Source organism: Notamacropus eugenii, chromosome 5 (genome assembly GCF_028372415.1).
Source record: "Notamacropus eugenii isolate mMacEug1 chromosome 5, mMacEug1.pri_v2, whole genome shotgun sequence".
Classification (NCBI taxonomy): Eukaryota; Metazoa; Chordata; class Mammalia; order Diprotodontia; family Macropodidae; genus Notamacropus; species Notamacropus eugenii.
The window spans coordinates 5,188,398-5,203,598 of NC_092876.1; the positions used below are offsets into that span (position 1 = coordinate 5,188,398).

General features: G+C 51.7%; 1 protein-coding gene across 1 annotated transcript; it reads right to left on the minus strand.

Annotated features, from left to right (window-relative positions):
- Positions 1 to 1,908: 1,908 nt before the first annotated feature.
- LOC140503248 (venom metalloproteinase inhibitor DM43-like) lies at positions 1,909 to 14,473 on the minus strand. Its single transcript, XM_072607038.1, has 8 exons — positions 14,254 to 14,473; positions 13,339 to 13,380; positions 12,089 to 12,367; positions 10,571 to 10,846; positions 9,660 to 9,953; positions 5,492 to 5,782; positions 2,328 to 2,618; positions 1,909 to 2,042 (listed from the first exon to the last, which is right to left on the minus strand). The coding sequence occupies exons 1-8, from the start codon at positions 14,456 to 14,458 to the stop codon at positions 2,029 to 2,031; spliced, it is 1,692 nt and encodes a 563-aa protein (XP_072463139.1). The 5' UTR covers positions 14,459 to 14,473; the 3' UTR covers positions 1,909 to 2,028.
- Positions 14,474 to 15,201: the final 728 nt, after the last annotated feature.

Genomic DNA, 15,201 nt, shown 5'->3' on the forward strand with positions numbered 1-15,201 from the left:
CCTGGCCCGGCCCTCAGTTCTGGGGGTTGGCAGTATCAGTTGGCTTCTTAACCATCCTTTTCAAGGACTGAGATCTGATTCACAGGTGAAACTGAGGCTTGGCAGGAGTCAAGCACTCAGCACTCCTAGAACTTTAGTGAATGCTTGGTCATTGGCTGGATGTCAAAGGTCTGAGGGTGGGGGGAGGGGGGAAGAGTCCAAGTGGTCTGACCCCTGATCTTTCCCACCTCATCACCCCCTGCCATCCTGCCTCACTGGCTCCCAAAGCCTTTCCAAGAGTATTCAGAGAATACAGGCTGTGAGACCTTCAACATTCCCAGTTCTGGGCCATCTGGGAAGGACAAATGGGATGGTGTTGGGGGGCACGGAAGCAGGGTTGGGGTGCACATGTATCTTTTTTCAGAGCCAAAACCCTTCAGATAGCCTGATGGGGCCAGCACCATGTCTGCGCTCCCAAATGGCACCAGCCCAACATGGCCACCATGGGTTCTGGGCACAATGGGTGAGACACTGGAGAAGAGGGGGATGCTGGGGAGGAGAAGTCTCATTGAGTGTGGCCCAATGGCATTCTGCCCCCCAGTTCTGAAGATCTCCCTCCTCTGGTAATGCTGTGACTGCATCCCCTCAAGTCCAGAACTCCAGCCAACTGCCCCTGATAGCCAGATCCCTGTCCAAGATTCAGCATGAAAACAGGGCAACAAGCAAAGTGGTCCACAGCTTCCTGGTTTATCTGGGGGAAAGGGAGACCCGAAAAAGGGCAGCAGCTTGCTATGTGCGCTCAGAAGGAGCCCGACAGAATCCGGGAAAGAACCCGAAGACATTCTCCTTCAACAGACAGAAAAAGTGAGGCCCAAAAAGGTGTAGGGACTAGCCCGGAGACCCAGCAGGGCCACATCCAGGACACTCTCCTCATCCTGTCTGGTGCTGTTTGTGACACCCCAATCCAGCTCCAGCATCGGCACTGGGGCCAGGGCTCTCTACTGCCTGGGTGTGGACTGGACTTCAGGGCCTGAGACCCTCCCAGCCCTGACCTTGTCTACTCCAGAGCTTCCCCCCAGCTCTGACCCTTTACGTCCTGAGGCCCTGATCTTCTGTATTTTAAGGGCCGCCCCCCCCAGCTGGGGGTCCATCCCAGCCCAGGTCCCCAAGAGGAAAGTCAAGGAGCCCCCACAGGGTGGAGAACGCCCCCTCCGAGGCTGGGATGTTGGGGCGCGGTCCATGACCAAGGTGGCAGAGCCAGAAAAGGAGCCCCCTTGACGGTCCTCAGTCTGGCAGAATGGGGTCCCGGAGGGGGCCGAGAGCCCTCCCCGCCCCCACTGGGGAGGCCCCCTCCCCCAGCCCCCTGAGCCCTAAGGGGGAGGGGGAGTCAGGGGGCTCTTCCACGGCGGGGGGAGTCTTCTCCTAGGGCAAGAAGGAGGGGTCAAAGGAGGTCGTATCGGGAGTCACCTGGGGGGGAAATCCCCTTGAAGGAGAAATGAGGGGAGAGGCTCCCTTGCAAACTGCCTGTGGCCCAGGGGACGGGCAGGGGGCTTGATCACGTGGCCGCCCCGCCCCTTCTGCCGCTAGGCGCCTGCGCAGGGAGAGGGCCTGGCGGGGGCGGGGCACGAAGGGGCGTGGCCTGATTGGCAGCCCCGTGGCCGGGATTGGCGGGATCCGAGCAATGGGGGCCGGCGCAGGGGCGGGGCCTCCCAGGGGTTCGCATTCTGCGCACTGCCGGGGTTTTTGGTCCCTGCGCAGCCGTGTGTGATCCTCTGCTGATTTCTTCCCTCTTTGGGACTCAGTTTCCTCATTTGTCAAACGATGGGGTTGGAGCCGATCCCTCCAGGGGCCTTTCCCCCTCCCACCCCACCCCCGAATTCAGCACCTCTGACTATAAACGGCCAGTGTATTTCTTTTCCCAACCCAAGGTTGATTTCTGTGGGTGCAGTAACGCTTTTATTTTTGACGTTCTGCCTCAGAGGCTGTGTCGGCATCCCAGGCTCCGCTGACAATCCGGCGATGTTTCACTTGTTCACGTGGCACTGGTTTTTACAGGATTTTCCCTAAAACAGACAAAAAGAACGAACCAACGGAAATCTGTAGCGTCCGTATTATCTCGCTTTTACAGACAAGAAAGTCAAGGCTCAGGGACGCCAAGTGACTTGTCTGTGGTCACAAAGGTGGGGGGGTCCATAAAAGCTAGTCCAGGACAAGTGAGGAGCCAGTGGAGGCTCAGAAAGGCCAAGTGACTGGTCCAAGGTCACTCCCAGTTTATCAACTGCAAGATGGGGGTTTGGAGGTTGTGTTTTTACTAATGCCCCAAGTCCCAAAGGCCCCAGAGCTCTCACCTGTCACCAGAATCTCTGCAGGGTCACTGATCTCTGAAGTCAAGATGGGCTTTGTCCGTGTGAGGTAGCGGCACCTGTACCGACCCCCATCCTGGGGCTTGGAATTCGTCAGCACGAAGTCCACAGTGTAGTCATTGACATACCAAGGGGTCGCTTCCAGCTCGGTGCTTTCTCCATCCCTGAAGAGCTGAAAATTGGAATCAGGGACCCGTCCCGAGCAGCGCAGGACTACATCCTTCCCAGGGGTCGCTACAGGGTTCAAGGGATGCAGCGTGGGCTTGGGGAGAAGGCCTGTGATAAAGGAGAGCCGCCCCAGCCCCAGTTGTTAGAGGTGGACCATCCAGGGGTGGGGAGGGCAGCAGGTAATAAAGGACCTTAGGCAGGGGACTTCATCACTGGGTCTTGGATTCTCTTATCTTCCATGTGCAGAGTCTGCATTGGCTTAGGTAACTGGGCAGCTCTGGGCAAGCCCCTTTCCCTTTCTGGCCTCAGTTTCCTAGCTGGCCCTTCAGGAAGCAGGACTGAGCTCTTGCAGGTTCAATGGAAGGGCCCTTGCTGCTGCCCTTGGCCTCACTTTCAGCATTCTTAAAAGGACTACATAAGGCCCAAGTTCCTTAACAAGCCTGAAATCTCACTGTTTTAGTATCTTTGAGATCACCTGTGTGATTTCAGGCAAGTCTCTGTCCCTGCTTGGCCTAAATTTGTTGTTGAGTCATTTTTGTCCTGTCTAACTCTTTGTGACCCTGAAACCCAGAACACCAAAGTGGGTTGCTGGCTCCTTCTCCAACTCATTTTACAGATGAGGAAACTGAGGCAAACAGGATGAAGTGACTTGCCCAGGGTCACACAGCCAATACCTATCTGATTCTGGATTAGATCTCAAGGAATTGAGTTTTTGTGATTCCAGGCCCCTCGCTCTGTGCACTATGGCACCCCACAGCCATGCAAGGGGCATCAGGAGCTGCCTGAGGAGGTGGCATCCTTCCTGATCTCTCAGCAGGCTTTGCCACAGTTGGGCACCCTATCCTCCCTTCCACTCTTTTCGCTGGGTCTTCCTGCTCTCCCTTCTCAGTCTGGATTGCTTTGTCCCATCTTCTTGAGGGTGACCCCCAAGTCCCTCCTCCCTCCTTTTCTCTTTCCACACTCAGTAACCTCTCCATTATAATCACAATCCAGTTGAGTCCCAGATTGACAGACCCGACATGACTTTCCTGTCTGCATCTCTAACCCTCCCACCTTGAAAATATTTAGTTGGCAACAGAAACTCTCCATGTCCAAAACTGGATTGCCTTTCTGTCACCAGCAAACCAGCCAGTCTCCAAAATGTCCCTGTCTCTTGCCAGGGCACCACCGTCCTTCCAGGCCCTTACATCTTCAAACTCGGGGTTACCCTTATCTCCTGCCCTCCCTCTTCCTCCCATCCAAATCTTGGCACTGACACCCCCATAGCTTGTCCTCTCTATTCAGGAAGCCTCCCTGCTGGGTCACTACCCTCATCTCCTCCTGATCAACAGCTGCTCCTAGAGGACAGGTCTGCTGACATCCCTCCCCTGCCCTGTAAACTCTGGTGGCTCCCCATTACTTTAGGATCAAATGCAAACTCTTCTTTTCAAGTTATTTATTCTAGCTCCATCTGACTTGAACAGCCTGAATACCCATCACTTTCTTTCACATACTCCAAGGTTCACTGGAGCCAGCTTGTTTACTCATCTCTGTACCAGCCATTCCATCTCCCATCTCCGTGACTTTGCCCAGGCAGTACCCCATGCCTGAAATGCTCTCCCTCTTAGACTCCTTCAGAGGTTAGCTCCAGGGCTGCTCCCAGGGGAGCCCTTTCTTGGTCCATCGGCTGCTTATAAATGAGGTTGCATTGACTTTATGTGTACATTGTCTCACTCATAATAGATACATGTTTCTCCTGATGGAGCCTCCTGCCTTCCTCCTTGAAGGCAGGGAGTACTGTGTTTTGGTCTATTTCATCCCAGTGGTCTAACAGTACTGGCTGATTGACTGGGTCACCGGAGCTCACTGGAGGTCCCAGCAAGGCTGGCAGTGCTGCTAAGACATCTCCTGCTCAGCCAGGGACCAGACTAGCTGGCCTCTGAGATGCCCATCCAGGGCCCTGGTATTAGGAGTAGCTAAAAGCTCATTGATGCAGATCTGTATTCTGTGACTGGAGGTCTCTCAGGACCCTGCCCTTTTATTGTCCATATTCTGTGCTTCCTCTGGCCTCTGATACCATCTTCTCTGCTCCCTTTCATAGAACAGTAACAAGTACACTACCCGCATGGGGTTCCTCTGTGTGTGTGTGTGTGTGTGTGTGTGTGTGTGTGTCTGTGTGTCTGTGTGTGTTGCCTAGATGGAAGGCCCCTGAGGACGAGGAGCCAGCAGTGGCAGGACCAGGACAGGTTGCCTGCAGAAGGGATGACCAGAGCTGAGTCTGGGATGTCTAAGAGGGAAGGGGAAGTAAGAGGGGAAGTCTGGATGAAGCCCCAGACAGCACTGGAGCGCCAAGGGGCAGGGAGCACTCAAGTGTAAGCCAGAAATGCTGGACAGAGCCAGGTTGTGAAGGGTCTTAAAGGTTAAAGAGAGGAGCTTACATGGGATCCCCAAACACTAGGATCCTTGAGCTACTTGGACGAGGAGGCCCTGCAAAGCCGAGTGGAGGAGGGAAGGGAGGGAAGGAGACCAGGAGGGGAGGAGGGGCTGGAGGGATGGGCCTAGGGGAGAAAGGACTGGAGAGAGGGGCACCCTTCAGGAGCCCAGGCACTAATCTGGGTGGGAGAGGATGAGGGTCTGCCCAGGCAGCCCTACCAGGGCCGGTGGGGAGTGGAGCCCTAGATCTTTATTCAACAGGGTCTCCCCATCATGGGAAGTCTGACCCTTCTCCAGTAGGGGTTGGGCTAGTTGACTTGCTTCAGGACATCCTGTACATAGATGGGCTTTAAGGTAGCTCTGATAGCGCCTTTCTCTCTCTGGCCTCAGTCTGTGTTCTCTGTCCAGTTGAGAGGTGGGCCTACCTGGTCTTGAAGGAACTGACCCTCCTGGGTTATGTGACATCCATGGCACATGCCATGAATCTTTAGTGGGGAAGGGGCTCTGGCTGTCAGACCCTTTCCAACCTCTCCCCCCCTTCTCCTAGAAAGCCTGGCCTGGCCTCTTACCGTCAACTTGAACCTCGACTTTCTTGCTGGCGGCAGACCCCGCAAAAGGGGCGACTGTCTCAAAGTAAACACAGCTGTAATTGCCAGAGTCGTAGGCAGAGACATCAGAGAGGACAAAGTCAGCTCGGACCCCAGCAGGGCTCACCACCTGCACAGGCTCGCTTGAGCCTTTTTTCAGCAGGGCGAACCTCATGTTGGCGTGCACCCCCTGGCATTGGAGCGTCACATTGGTCCCTCGAGATATCAAGGCTTCCTGGGGCTGCACTGAGAGGGAGGGTTTGGCTAATGTTCCTGGAAACAGAAAAAAACCATACAGTGTTAGCCTCGGGAGAAGTACGAACAGAAAACGTGGAAAGGGAGAGCCGGAGGGGGCTTAAGGAACATGGAAAGTCATCCAGGGGAGGGGAGGCCCTTCCAGTACAGAATGTGGAGAGCCAGAACCCAAGAGAGGCTTTAGGAAAGAGAATAATAGCACTGGAAGGGACCTCAGAACATAAAACTTTGGAAGTCAGGAAAGAAAGGCCCATTATTATATGAAATACAAAATATTATATGAATATGAAATATTATATGAAATATGAAATATTATTATACGAAATCAAGACCATCTTATTGGACAGAGCAGGAAACAGGTCTCAGAGGGAATGTGACCATGAGGGGAGGCATGGATTCTGCCCAGAGTTGGGAATAGAGTCTAAAACATCCCCCCACCCAGCATTCTTTTATATAGAACCCTGAGGCTAATAGGGTGAGGCCACTGATTCTCAACCACAGACGCACCTTGGGATCACTGATGAGACCTTTGAGATAGGCTGACCTAGCACCTTCCCCTCTGATAGACGAAGTGCAGAGGTCCAGAGAGTGGGGAAAACAGAGTAGCTAGGGATAGAGCTGGGATTTGGACCCTGGTCCTCTGCTGGATGTTCCAGGGCTCTTTTCTCTGGGGGTGTGAGGGAGCATGGAATTTGGAATCGGAATGCCACCTGGCCCCGTCTAGAAGTGTCACTAGCCAAGTCACTGACAGACTCTTACAGTCTCTTGTTCTCATAGGGTCACTGCAACGATGACATGAGGTCATGGATGTCAAGTGTGGCAAACGTGAAGATGTTCAGTAAAAGTGAGCTGTCGTTATTATCACAGTTTTGTCTTTAGCTGATTCTAATCTCATCAATTAATCAACAAGTGTTTATGAAGCATCTACATCTGCCAAACACTGTGCTGAGGACTGGGGGATACCAAGCAAAGAAGGACAGCAGCCTTACTCCCCAGGCTCTCCCCTTCTAATGGGGGAGACAAGTGTTTGTAGGATGGATGCAGCAATTATGAAATGAAGGAAAGCAAATCTATCCAAAGCAGCGGATTCCCAGGCGGTTTGAGAGGGAGGCAGAAGAAAAGTTTCATGTAAACGATTAGCTTCGTGGGTGAAGAACAAAGAGGTCGGTTTGACTGGATGGCAGAGTGCCAGGATGGGGAGTGAAGCTCAGGCTGGAAAGGTCAGAAGAGCTTTACAAGCTGAGTAGAGGTTTCACCCTAGAGTTCGTAGGAAACCATTGGTTGAATGGGGAGCCCCATTGTCTGACCTGCACCTAAGGAAAAGCACTTTGCAAAGTGACCGGGATGGCCTGGAGCAGGGGACGATGAAGAGGCCACGGCCATGATCTAGGCCACAGCGGGTCATGGAACGGTGGCCCCAACTCAGGCAGTGGTTGAGTGAGCAGAGGGAAGGATCAGGTGGGAGAGGTATACTGGGAAGGCAAAAGTGACAAGACTTGACAATGAACTGAATATGTGGGGTGAGGGGGAGAGATGAGTCCAGGACAATGCTGAGATTGCCAGCCTGGGAAACTGGAAGGATGGCGGTGCCTTTGACAGAAATAGGAAAGTTTGGAAGAAGGGAGGCAATTGGTGATGCATGACTGAAGTTCAGAAGAGACTGGGGCTATTGGTCTATCTGTCCATCTACTTATCTATCTCCTTGCCTATTTGTCCGTCTGACCGTCTGCTTATCTATCTATCTATCTATCTATCTATCTATCTATCTATCTATCTATCTATCTATCTATCTATCTATCTATCTCTCTGTCTATCTGTCTACCTGCCTTTCTAGCTATCTATCTATCTGTCTGTCTGTCTACCTGCCTTTCTAGCTATCTATCTATCTGTCTGTCTGTCTGTCTGTCTACCTGCCTTTCTAGCTATCTATCTATCTTTCTATCTATCCACCATCTATCTGTTTTCATATTTGTGTTTCAGTTTATCTACCTACCTATCTATCCAACCATCCTCTGTCTGTCTATCCATCATCTATCTGTCACCCATCTATCTGTCTATCTGTCTATCTATCTATCCATCTGTCTACCTACCTTCTACCTATCCATCCCTCTATCTGTCCACCTGTCTATCTATCTATCATCTTTCTAGCTATCTAGCTATCCATCCATCCACCCATATTTGGGAGTAATCTACATAATGATGAACATTTAACCCATGGGAGCAGATGAAATTACCAAGAAGGAGTGTGCAGGGAGGACGAGAGAAAAGGGCAGTGGGCAGAACCTCCAGAATCATTCACAGCTTGCTGGCATGGTGGGAATGTTGAGCCATGGAAGACTATTGAGAAGTGGTCAGACAGGTAGGGAGAACCATGAGAAAGCAGTGTCAGGGCAACCCAGAGAGGAGGGAATTGCCCAAGGGGACAGGTGGTCAACAGGGTCAAAGGGCAAAAAGAGGTCAAGAAGGGGACAGGCTGAGAAAAGGCCATCTGATTGACCCAGATCTTTGCAGTGGTTTCTGTTGAATGATGAGGTTGGAAGCCTGACTACAACGGCAGAGGAGTGAGAGGGAGGGAAGGGAAGCAGTGAGCACAGGCAGTTTTTCCCAGGAGTTCGTCTGAGAAAGGGAGGAGAGATTTAAGGCAGCAGCTTGAGGGATAGGAGAGTCTGGTGAAAGGATCTGAAGTAGGAAGGAGTCAGGCATGTCTGAAGACCCCACACAGATGGTGCTCCCCAGATCGGGCCTTTTCTGTCCTGCCATCTTGACTCTGGAGCAATACAGGGAGGAGAGGAGACATCTTTAGAAGATGAGGGCTAGGGAGCCACTCATGGAGAAAGCACCTTAGCTTTGCTCTCCTCAGCCCCAGAGAGTGGAAGTGCAGGCTCCAGGGAGCTCTCTGCAGGCACTCCAATATGCTGGGTCACCTCTTTGCAAAGCTGCAGGAGGACTGCGGGTGGGGAGATCCTTTCCCATCCTCCAAATGCTGCTGGTTACCAGGCAAATCGGCTCAGGAGCAAGACCTCAAGGGGCTTTGGGAGCAGGCGATGTGGCCTCCTTCCCCGAGGAGCTACTGCTCTGTCCTCCCTATACCAGGCCCTTCCAGGTTCAGGATCAGCCACTTCAGGTGGCAGTGGGCATAGCATTCTCTCCAGAGCCAGAGAAGCCCACCAATCTAAATTCTGGGAGGGCAGGGATTCTTCCCTGATCTTTGCAGAAGGGGAGCCATCTCCAGGTGTCCTGATCCATCTCTGGCCACCAGACAGACCCAGAGGGCTCCGAAGGACAAAGTAGCCTTGCACAGCCCTGCCTCACTTGAACCCAATTTACCTGCATGTCGTGGCATCACCTCTTTATGTTATAGTCCTCTTGGAGAATGAAGGACAAACCACACCAGGAGGGAAGTGGGCTTAGAAAGATGGAGCTGACTTGATGTGAGTCTCCAGGGTGGCAGAGGCCTTCTGGCACACTCTAGTCCTGGCAGGAGATATGACATCACTATCTTTCTAGCAGAGGCAGAAATGGGGGCCCTGGAGGTGAAAGGCCTTACCCCAAACAGTCAACTGGGGAGCTGAGGTGCTCTTTGCTGCTGTCCCTGGGGATCTTGGCTCTACAACTGACTTCCAAGTGACCTTGGGCAAGTGATTTCCCTGGCTGGGCCTCAGTTTACCCAACTCTCTTTGTTTATCTGTCTTCATGTTGTCTCTCCCATTAATTGATAAGCTACTGGAGGGCAGGGCCTGTCTTTTACCCCTTTTTGTATCCTCCAGTTCTTACACACTGCCTGGCAGGCAGTAGGTGCTTAATAAATATCGATTAATTGGCTGGTTGAAAGGAGAGGGGTTGGATACCAGCTTCCCCAAAGTCCTTTCCTGCTCCTTCCCCTGCCCCTGCTCACCTGTGGTCAGGACAAGCTCCAAGGACTTGCTGTCTTCTGACCAGATTGGCGACCCTTTCCGTACCTGGTACCGACAGCTGTACTGGCCACCAGCCCCAGGTTCTAGATCCTTCAAGTGGAAGTCAATCAGATTGGGGTCCGTTGAAGTCATCACAGGGACAGACACCTCCTGTCCATCTTTAAACAGCTTGAATTCCAGCCCTGAGAATGTTGCCCCGCACCGGAAGGTCACGAAGCCTCCAGGCTTGATGACCAGGTTGTTCTGAGACTTGAGATAGGGCTTTGGGAGGGAGTCTGGATGGGGAATTGAGTTAACTTCATCAGAAAGATGATGCCTTCCATCCACCACCCACCAGACCCACTCTGTGCATCCACTTCTGGTGCTAGCACTGTGGGGTATGCACAGGGAGGAGGACACCCCAGAGTTGAGCGAGGAGAGATCAGCAGGGGAGCATAAGATCCTGGTGTCTATGAAACTGAGGGAGGGGAGAGTGGTCCACAGTGGGGGAAGCTGCAGAGGGATCAGGGGTGGGAGGACTGAGCAAAGGCTGTGGGATCTGACAAGTGCAGGATGGGAAGGAGAGGTGCCTGTGAAAATGAGTCTGGGGTCTCAGTGAGTTCGAAGCTCTAAGGGAACTGATCAGTGTGTTGTGGCAGCTCCCCATCTACTAGCCTTTTTCCATCTGGTTACTTCTCATCTCCCTTAGTGTGTTTCTCTTTCTCCCCCTCCATTCTCCTCCCCTACTTTGTGTCTAAGTATTTCTGGCCTCTTGGATTCCCCTTGATTCCTCCAAAGCTCTTGCTATTTCCCTCCCCAGGTGTACCCAGAGGGCTGTGGTTGGAGCAGCATTTTCCTGACCTGGGTGTTGTCTCCCATCTAGGGTCTCTAGTCCTGTTCTCTCTGTCCTCACCTGGTATCACAACATTTATGGTCTCACTGGGTGCTGACGTCACCCCAGCAGCCGTCGTAGGGGATCGGTACCGGCAGGTGTAGTTCCCAGGGTTCTTAATGATGAAAGTGACTTCTGGTTCTGGGCTGTGGGAGCTGTCCACAGGCTCCTGCTCTCCTTCCTGGTGCAGTTCAAAGGTCATGCCCAGCAGCTTCCCCTGGCAGTGCAGCTTAGTCTCCAGACCATGGAGGATCCAAGGTCCGGGTTCAGCCCGGAAGGAGGGTGCAGGTAGGGGCTCTATTAGGATCAAGAATGTTAGAGCATCTGAGAACATGAAACCTAGAACCTAGACAGGAAGAATGTCTGAGCTCAGAACCTTGGAACAGAAGATATGGACACCAGAAGAGGAAGGGACCTATAAAGGCTGAATATTAGAAGTTGGGAGTCTCCTTAGATCTCGTTCTATCTAACCCTTGAATTTTCACTCCTATCATTATGAGGGATGGAGTGTGTTGTGTTTTGCCCATGTGGATTATGTGTGTGTACCCTGGCTCCTAGGGAGGTATGAATAGATATGGAGATTTAAGCAAATAGGCTTTGAGCTTGGGTCACATGATTTTTGTATTTTTTTATCAATACTCTTTTTTTACATGACAGTCACATCCTATTATCCCTTCTTTCAACACCTTTCCATTTAAGAAAGAAAAAGTTAAACAAAACCAATTGATGCAGTGACTATATCTGATTTTGTCCTAGCCCCCCATGTTACAGTTGTGTAAACTGATGCACAAAAAGGGGAAGGGACTTCGATAGGGACATACAGTATGTTAGAGACAGAGCAAGAACCAGAGCCGAGTACTCAGAACTCTTGGGCTCTTTTTCCTCATATTGTGCTACTTTCCTACAGAAAGAATGAGAGGACAAGCAGAGAGATAGTCAGAGATAGAGACAGTAACACAGACAGGCACAGAGAGAGACAGAGACAAAGAGAGAAACAGAGAGGAGGGAGAGACACAGAAAGAGAGGAGACAGAAACAGAGAGACAGAGAGAAAGAGAAAGACAGAGAGAGAGAGACAGACAGAGAGACAGAGGAGACACATACAGTGAGAGAGACATACACAGAGACAGAGACACAGAGAGAGGAGACACACATACAGTGAGAGACAGAGAGACAGAGTGACAGAGATAGAGAGGAAATGGGCAGGTGATAGTGGGAGGCATCCTGTGGTTAGTGGTTCCCTGCCTCTGGTTCCAGAGCCTGGAGTTAGAGCTTTCCTAAGCCTGGGGGCCCCTGCTCTCCACAACCCCAGAAACTCTCCATGGCCAGTCCCAGAGATTGAGTGATGACTCTGTGGGCATAGCCTATATCAACTTGTGCAGAGGAGAAGGGAGAAGGGTCAAGCAGAGGACAAGTTTTGGCAGTGGACATTTGGGGCACTCTCAGCCCCCTCCTCCCCTCTGGTCTCCCCACTTTCCACCTCCCAGCCCTGCAGGGCAGGGGGCAGAGTTTGGAGACCTGTAGCCATCTTCCCACTCACCTGTCCCTGTCACCTCTACTAAGGCACTGACGTAAGTCCAGTGATTTTCTTCCATTTGGATCCTGCACCGGTAAATACCCTTATTGGCAGCTGTCACTGGCCCCAGTGGGAACCTGGCGTAGGGTTCAAGGAGAGAAAGAGAGGAGAAGACTTCCCCATCTTTCAACAGCTGGAATTTCATTGCCAGAGTATTAGTCGCCAGGCACTTGAGGGTCACATTGGTCCAGGGGGTGGATGGGGATTCGAACTCTATCCAGAGGCGAGGAGTTGTGTCTACAACTGTAAGAGTTCCCAAAGAATTTATTAAGAGTCTACAACCACACTTAACTTTTCTTTGCCTCAGTTTCTCCATCTGTAAAAATGGGTATAGTAATAGCGTTTACCTCTCAAGACTGTTATGAGGATCAAATGAGATAATATTTACAAAGTGCTTAGCACATAGTAGGTGTTCTATGAATGTTGGCTACAAACATTGTTACGATGTGCCAGGCATTGTGCTGAGTATTCAAAGGGACCTTAAACCATATAGAATGCATAGAATGGCAGAGCTCTCACAGAAGAGAGAAGGTCAGAGCTGGGAGGGGACCTAAGATTTGGCAGGAAAGAAAGAAAAAATTACAGATTTATTGCTTTACAAATATTATCTTACTTGATTTTCACAACTGCTTTAGAGAATGGGTGCTATTATTATCCCTACTTTACAACTGAGTAAACTGAGGCAGACAGCAGTGAAGAGACTTGTCCAGGGTCACAAATCTAGTTAAATGTCTGAAGCCAGAGTTGAACTTGGGTCTTGCTGACTCCAGGCTCAGTGCTCTACCCACTGGGCATCAGAGTGATTTTGAACTGATTAATTTTGGGTTTCAGGCTGAGCAGAAAGGAAAGTGAAGTGAGTGCAGCAGGTTGGACTGGGGGAATACTGAGGGATGGAGTTTCTGGAGGTCAGGGTAAGGACAAAGCATAGGTGAAGAGAAAAATGGATTGTTAGGAAGCTCTGCTCCAGCAAAGGAATTTCTGAGTTCTTGATCAGGGCAGGGAATGTGATGTCTCTTGCCTCTCATTTCAGGCCTCCTCCCACCTGTCTGGCCATCCCTCCTTCCCCCTTGGGTCCCACCTTCCCCTTAGCTCTCCCCATCCCTCCTTTCTCTTTGACTCCCTCTGTCCCTGCTTCCCCCTTGGCTCCCACCATCCCTCCTTCCCCCTTGGGTCCTCTGGGGCTGTGTGGGTCCCAATCTTATGGGCTCACTTACATATGCCTGCTTCTGCCTGCATCTCTGGGTCCAGCCATAGCCCTGTAGGAGACAACAGGGTCACAGCGTGTTTGAATGAAAGAGCTGATGACAAGAGCTGATGCAGAGAGTATGCTCTGCCAAGTCCTGGGCACGTGTTATTTCATCTTTAGCCTGGTGCCCACCGTGTGAGATGGGCATTTCTGGGGGTATTATCTCCCCATTTTACAGATGATGACATTGAACCCCAGAAAAGTTTGTAGAAGGTGATGACTCGCCATCCTCCGGCTCTGTCCAGCAGCCCATGCATACTAATGAATTAGGGTGTAGAGGACAGTGTTGGGGAGGGAGAAGAGTCTGGTCAGAGCAGGAGGGAAGGTGACCTGAAGGGAGAGAAGAGCTCACAGATGAGAATGAAGATGGGGCATAGGAGGAATGAGGCAGAGTTCCTGGAAGAGCCAGGAAAGGAGATGGGGAAGGCTCCATGAGGGATGGCCTCCCCTTCCAGGCCAGGCAAGAAGAAGCTGGTCATGTGTAGAGACAGGAGGTGTATGGTTTGTTTGAGGAGGCAGGAGAAGGCTTGTAGCTCCAGCTTTGGAAGGAGGGTAGGGATCATGGGGCAGCAGGGAGGACAGAGGGTGGAGAGGCCCCAGGAGGCCTCAGGGTACCCTTGGGGTGACTTTCTGCAGTCATCACTACTCTTGGGGGCACATCTGGGAGGGTGGAGAAGGCCGATGGTGGCTGTGCCCAGGACAGGACTCTGGGTGCAAGGGTGGATACGGGAGAGAGAGATTCAAGGGTGGGGGCCTCATTCATTCACCCCTCCAACCCTCCACCATGGGACCAAGAATGGGACAGTAGGAGAATGAGCCCTCCGCTGAGGAAGCAGTGTCATGGCAGGGAGGAAAAGACCTCCAGGGTGCTGACCCAACTCACCTAGAAGGAGCAGAATAGTGAGTTGAGCAGCCATGGCTCCTTCCATCTCCCTCCTGGCCTGGGTCTGAGGCTCTTCTTTGTGCAGCGAGGCTATGGCCAAGGGAACAGTGGGAAAGTCTCTTAAGAAAGCAGGGATTCTCAGAGCTCCCTCCCTCTCTCCTCCCTCATGCTTCCTTTGGCCAATGGTGACAGTCCAGTAGGTCATTGCTCTAGTCAGGGTCACTGTCAGCTCTTTCAGGCCTGCTGACTCATCACTATTGCTTCCACCCCCTCCGAACCTGACCCCTGACTAAATTGCAAAATGGACAAAGGCCACTTTAGATAAATACTCCCCCTCAAAAATGCTGCTTGTGTAGAGGAAACAGGGCTGGACAGGACATCTGTTCCCACCTCCTCCAGGGACTTGCTGGATGATCCCGGGCAAAATGTTTCCTTTTCTTGGCCTCAGTTTGCTTGCCTGTAAAATGACTGTGTTGAATTAGGTGGTCTTTAATGAACCTTTCCTTCTTGTGCATTCTCTGTTATTTCATTCGGTCTTCTGTGGTCTTGCTCAGCTCCCATGTCTTAGGTTCCTCAGACCTTCCCCACGCTGGCATTACTGGAGTCAGACCTAACTTGGTCAATAATCATTTGTTGAGCCTCTACTGTGTACCAGGCACTGTGCTAAGCCCTGGGATATAAAAAGAGGTAAAAGACAGTCCCTGCCCTCAAGGAGGGTTACAATCTAATAGGGGAGGTTGCATGCAAACAACTACCGGCAAATAAATGCTATACAGGCTGAACAGAAAGCAGGTGAGAGAAGAAAGGCATCAGAATTAAGAGGGGGTAGGGAAGGCTTCCTGCAGAGCTGGGATTTTAATTGGGATTCGGAGGAAGCCAGGGAAGTCTAGGCAGAGATGAGGAGGGAGAGCACCCAGAATCAAGAGGTGGAGGAGAGCTTGGAATTGC

What these genes read in the sequence shown, in the direction of transcription:
- LOC140503248 (XM_072607038.1), bottom strand. Translation starts at nt 14,458, where the DNA reads ATGACCTACTGGACTGTCACCATTGGCCAAAGGAAGCATGAGGGAGGA. An exon ending in GCAGGCAGAAGCAGGCATAT is followed by an intron (nt 12,368 to 13,338) that starts GTAAGTGAGCCC and finishes GAACTCTTACAG; the next exon opens with TTGTAGACACAACTCCTCGC. An exon ending in GGAGCTTGTCCTGACCACAG is followed by an intron (nt 5,783 to 9,659) that starts GTGAGCAGGGGC and finishes TTCTGTTTCCAG; the next exon opens with GAACATTAGCCAAACCCTCC.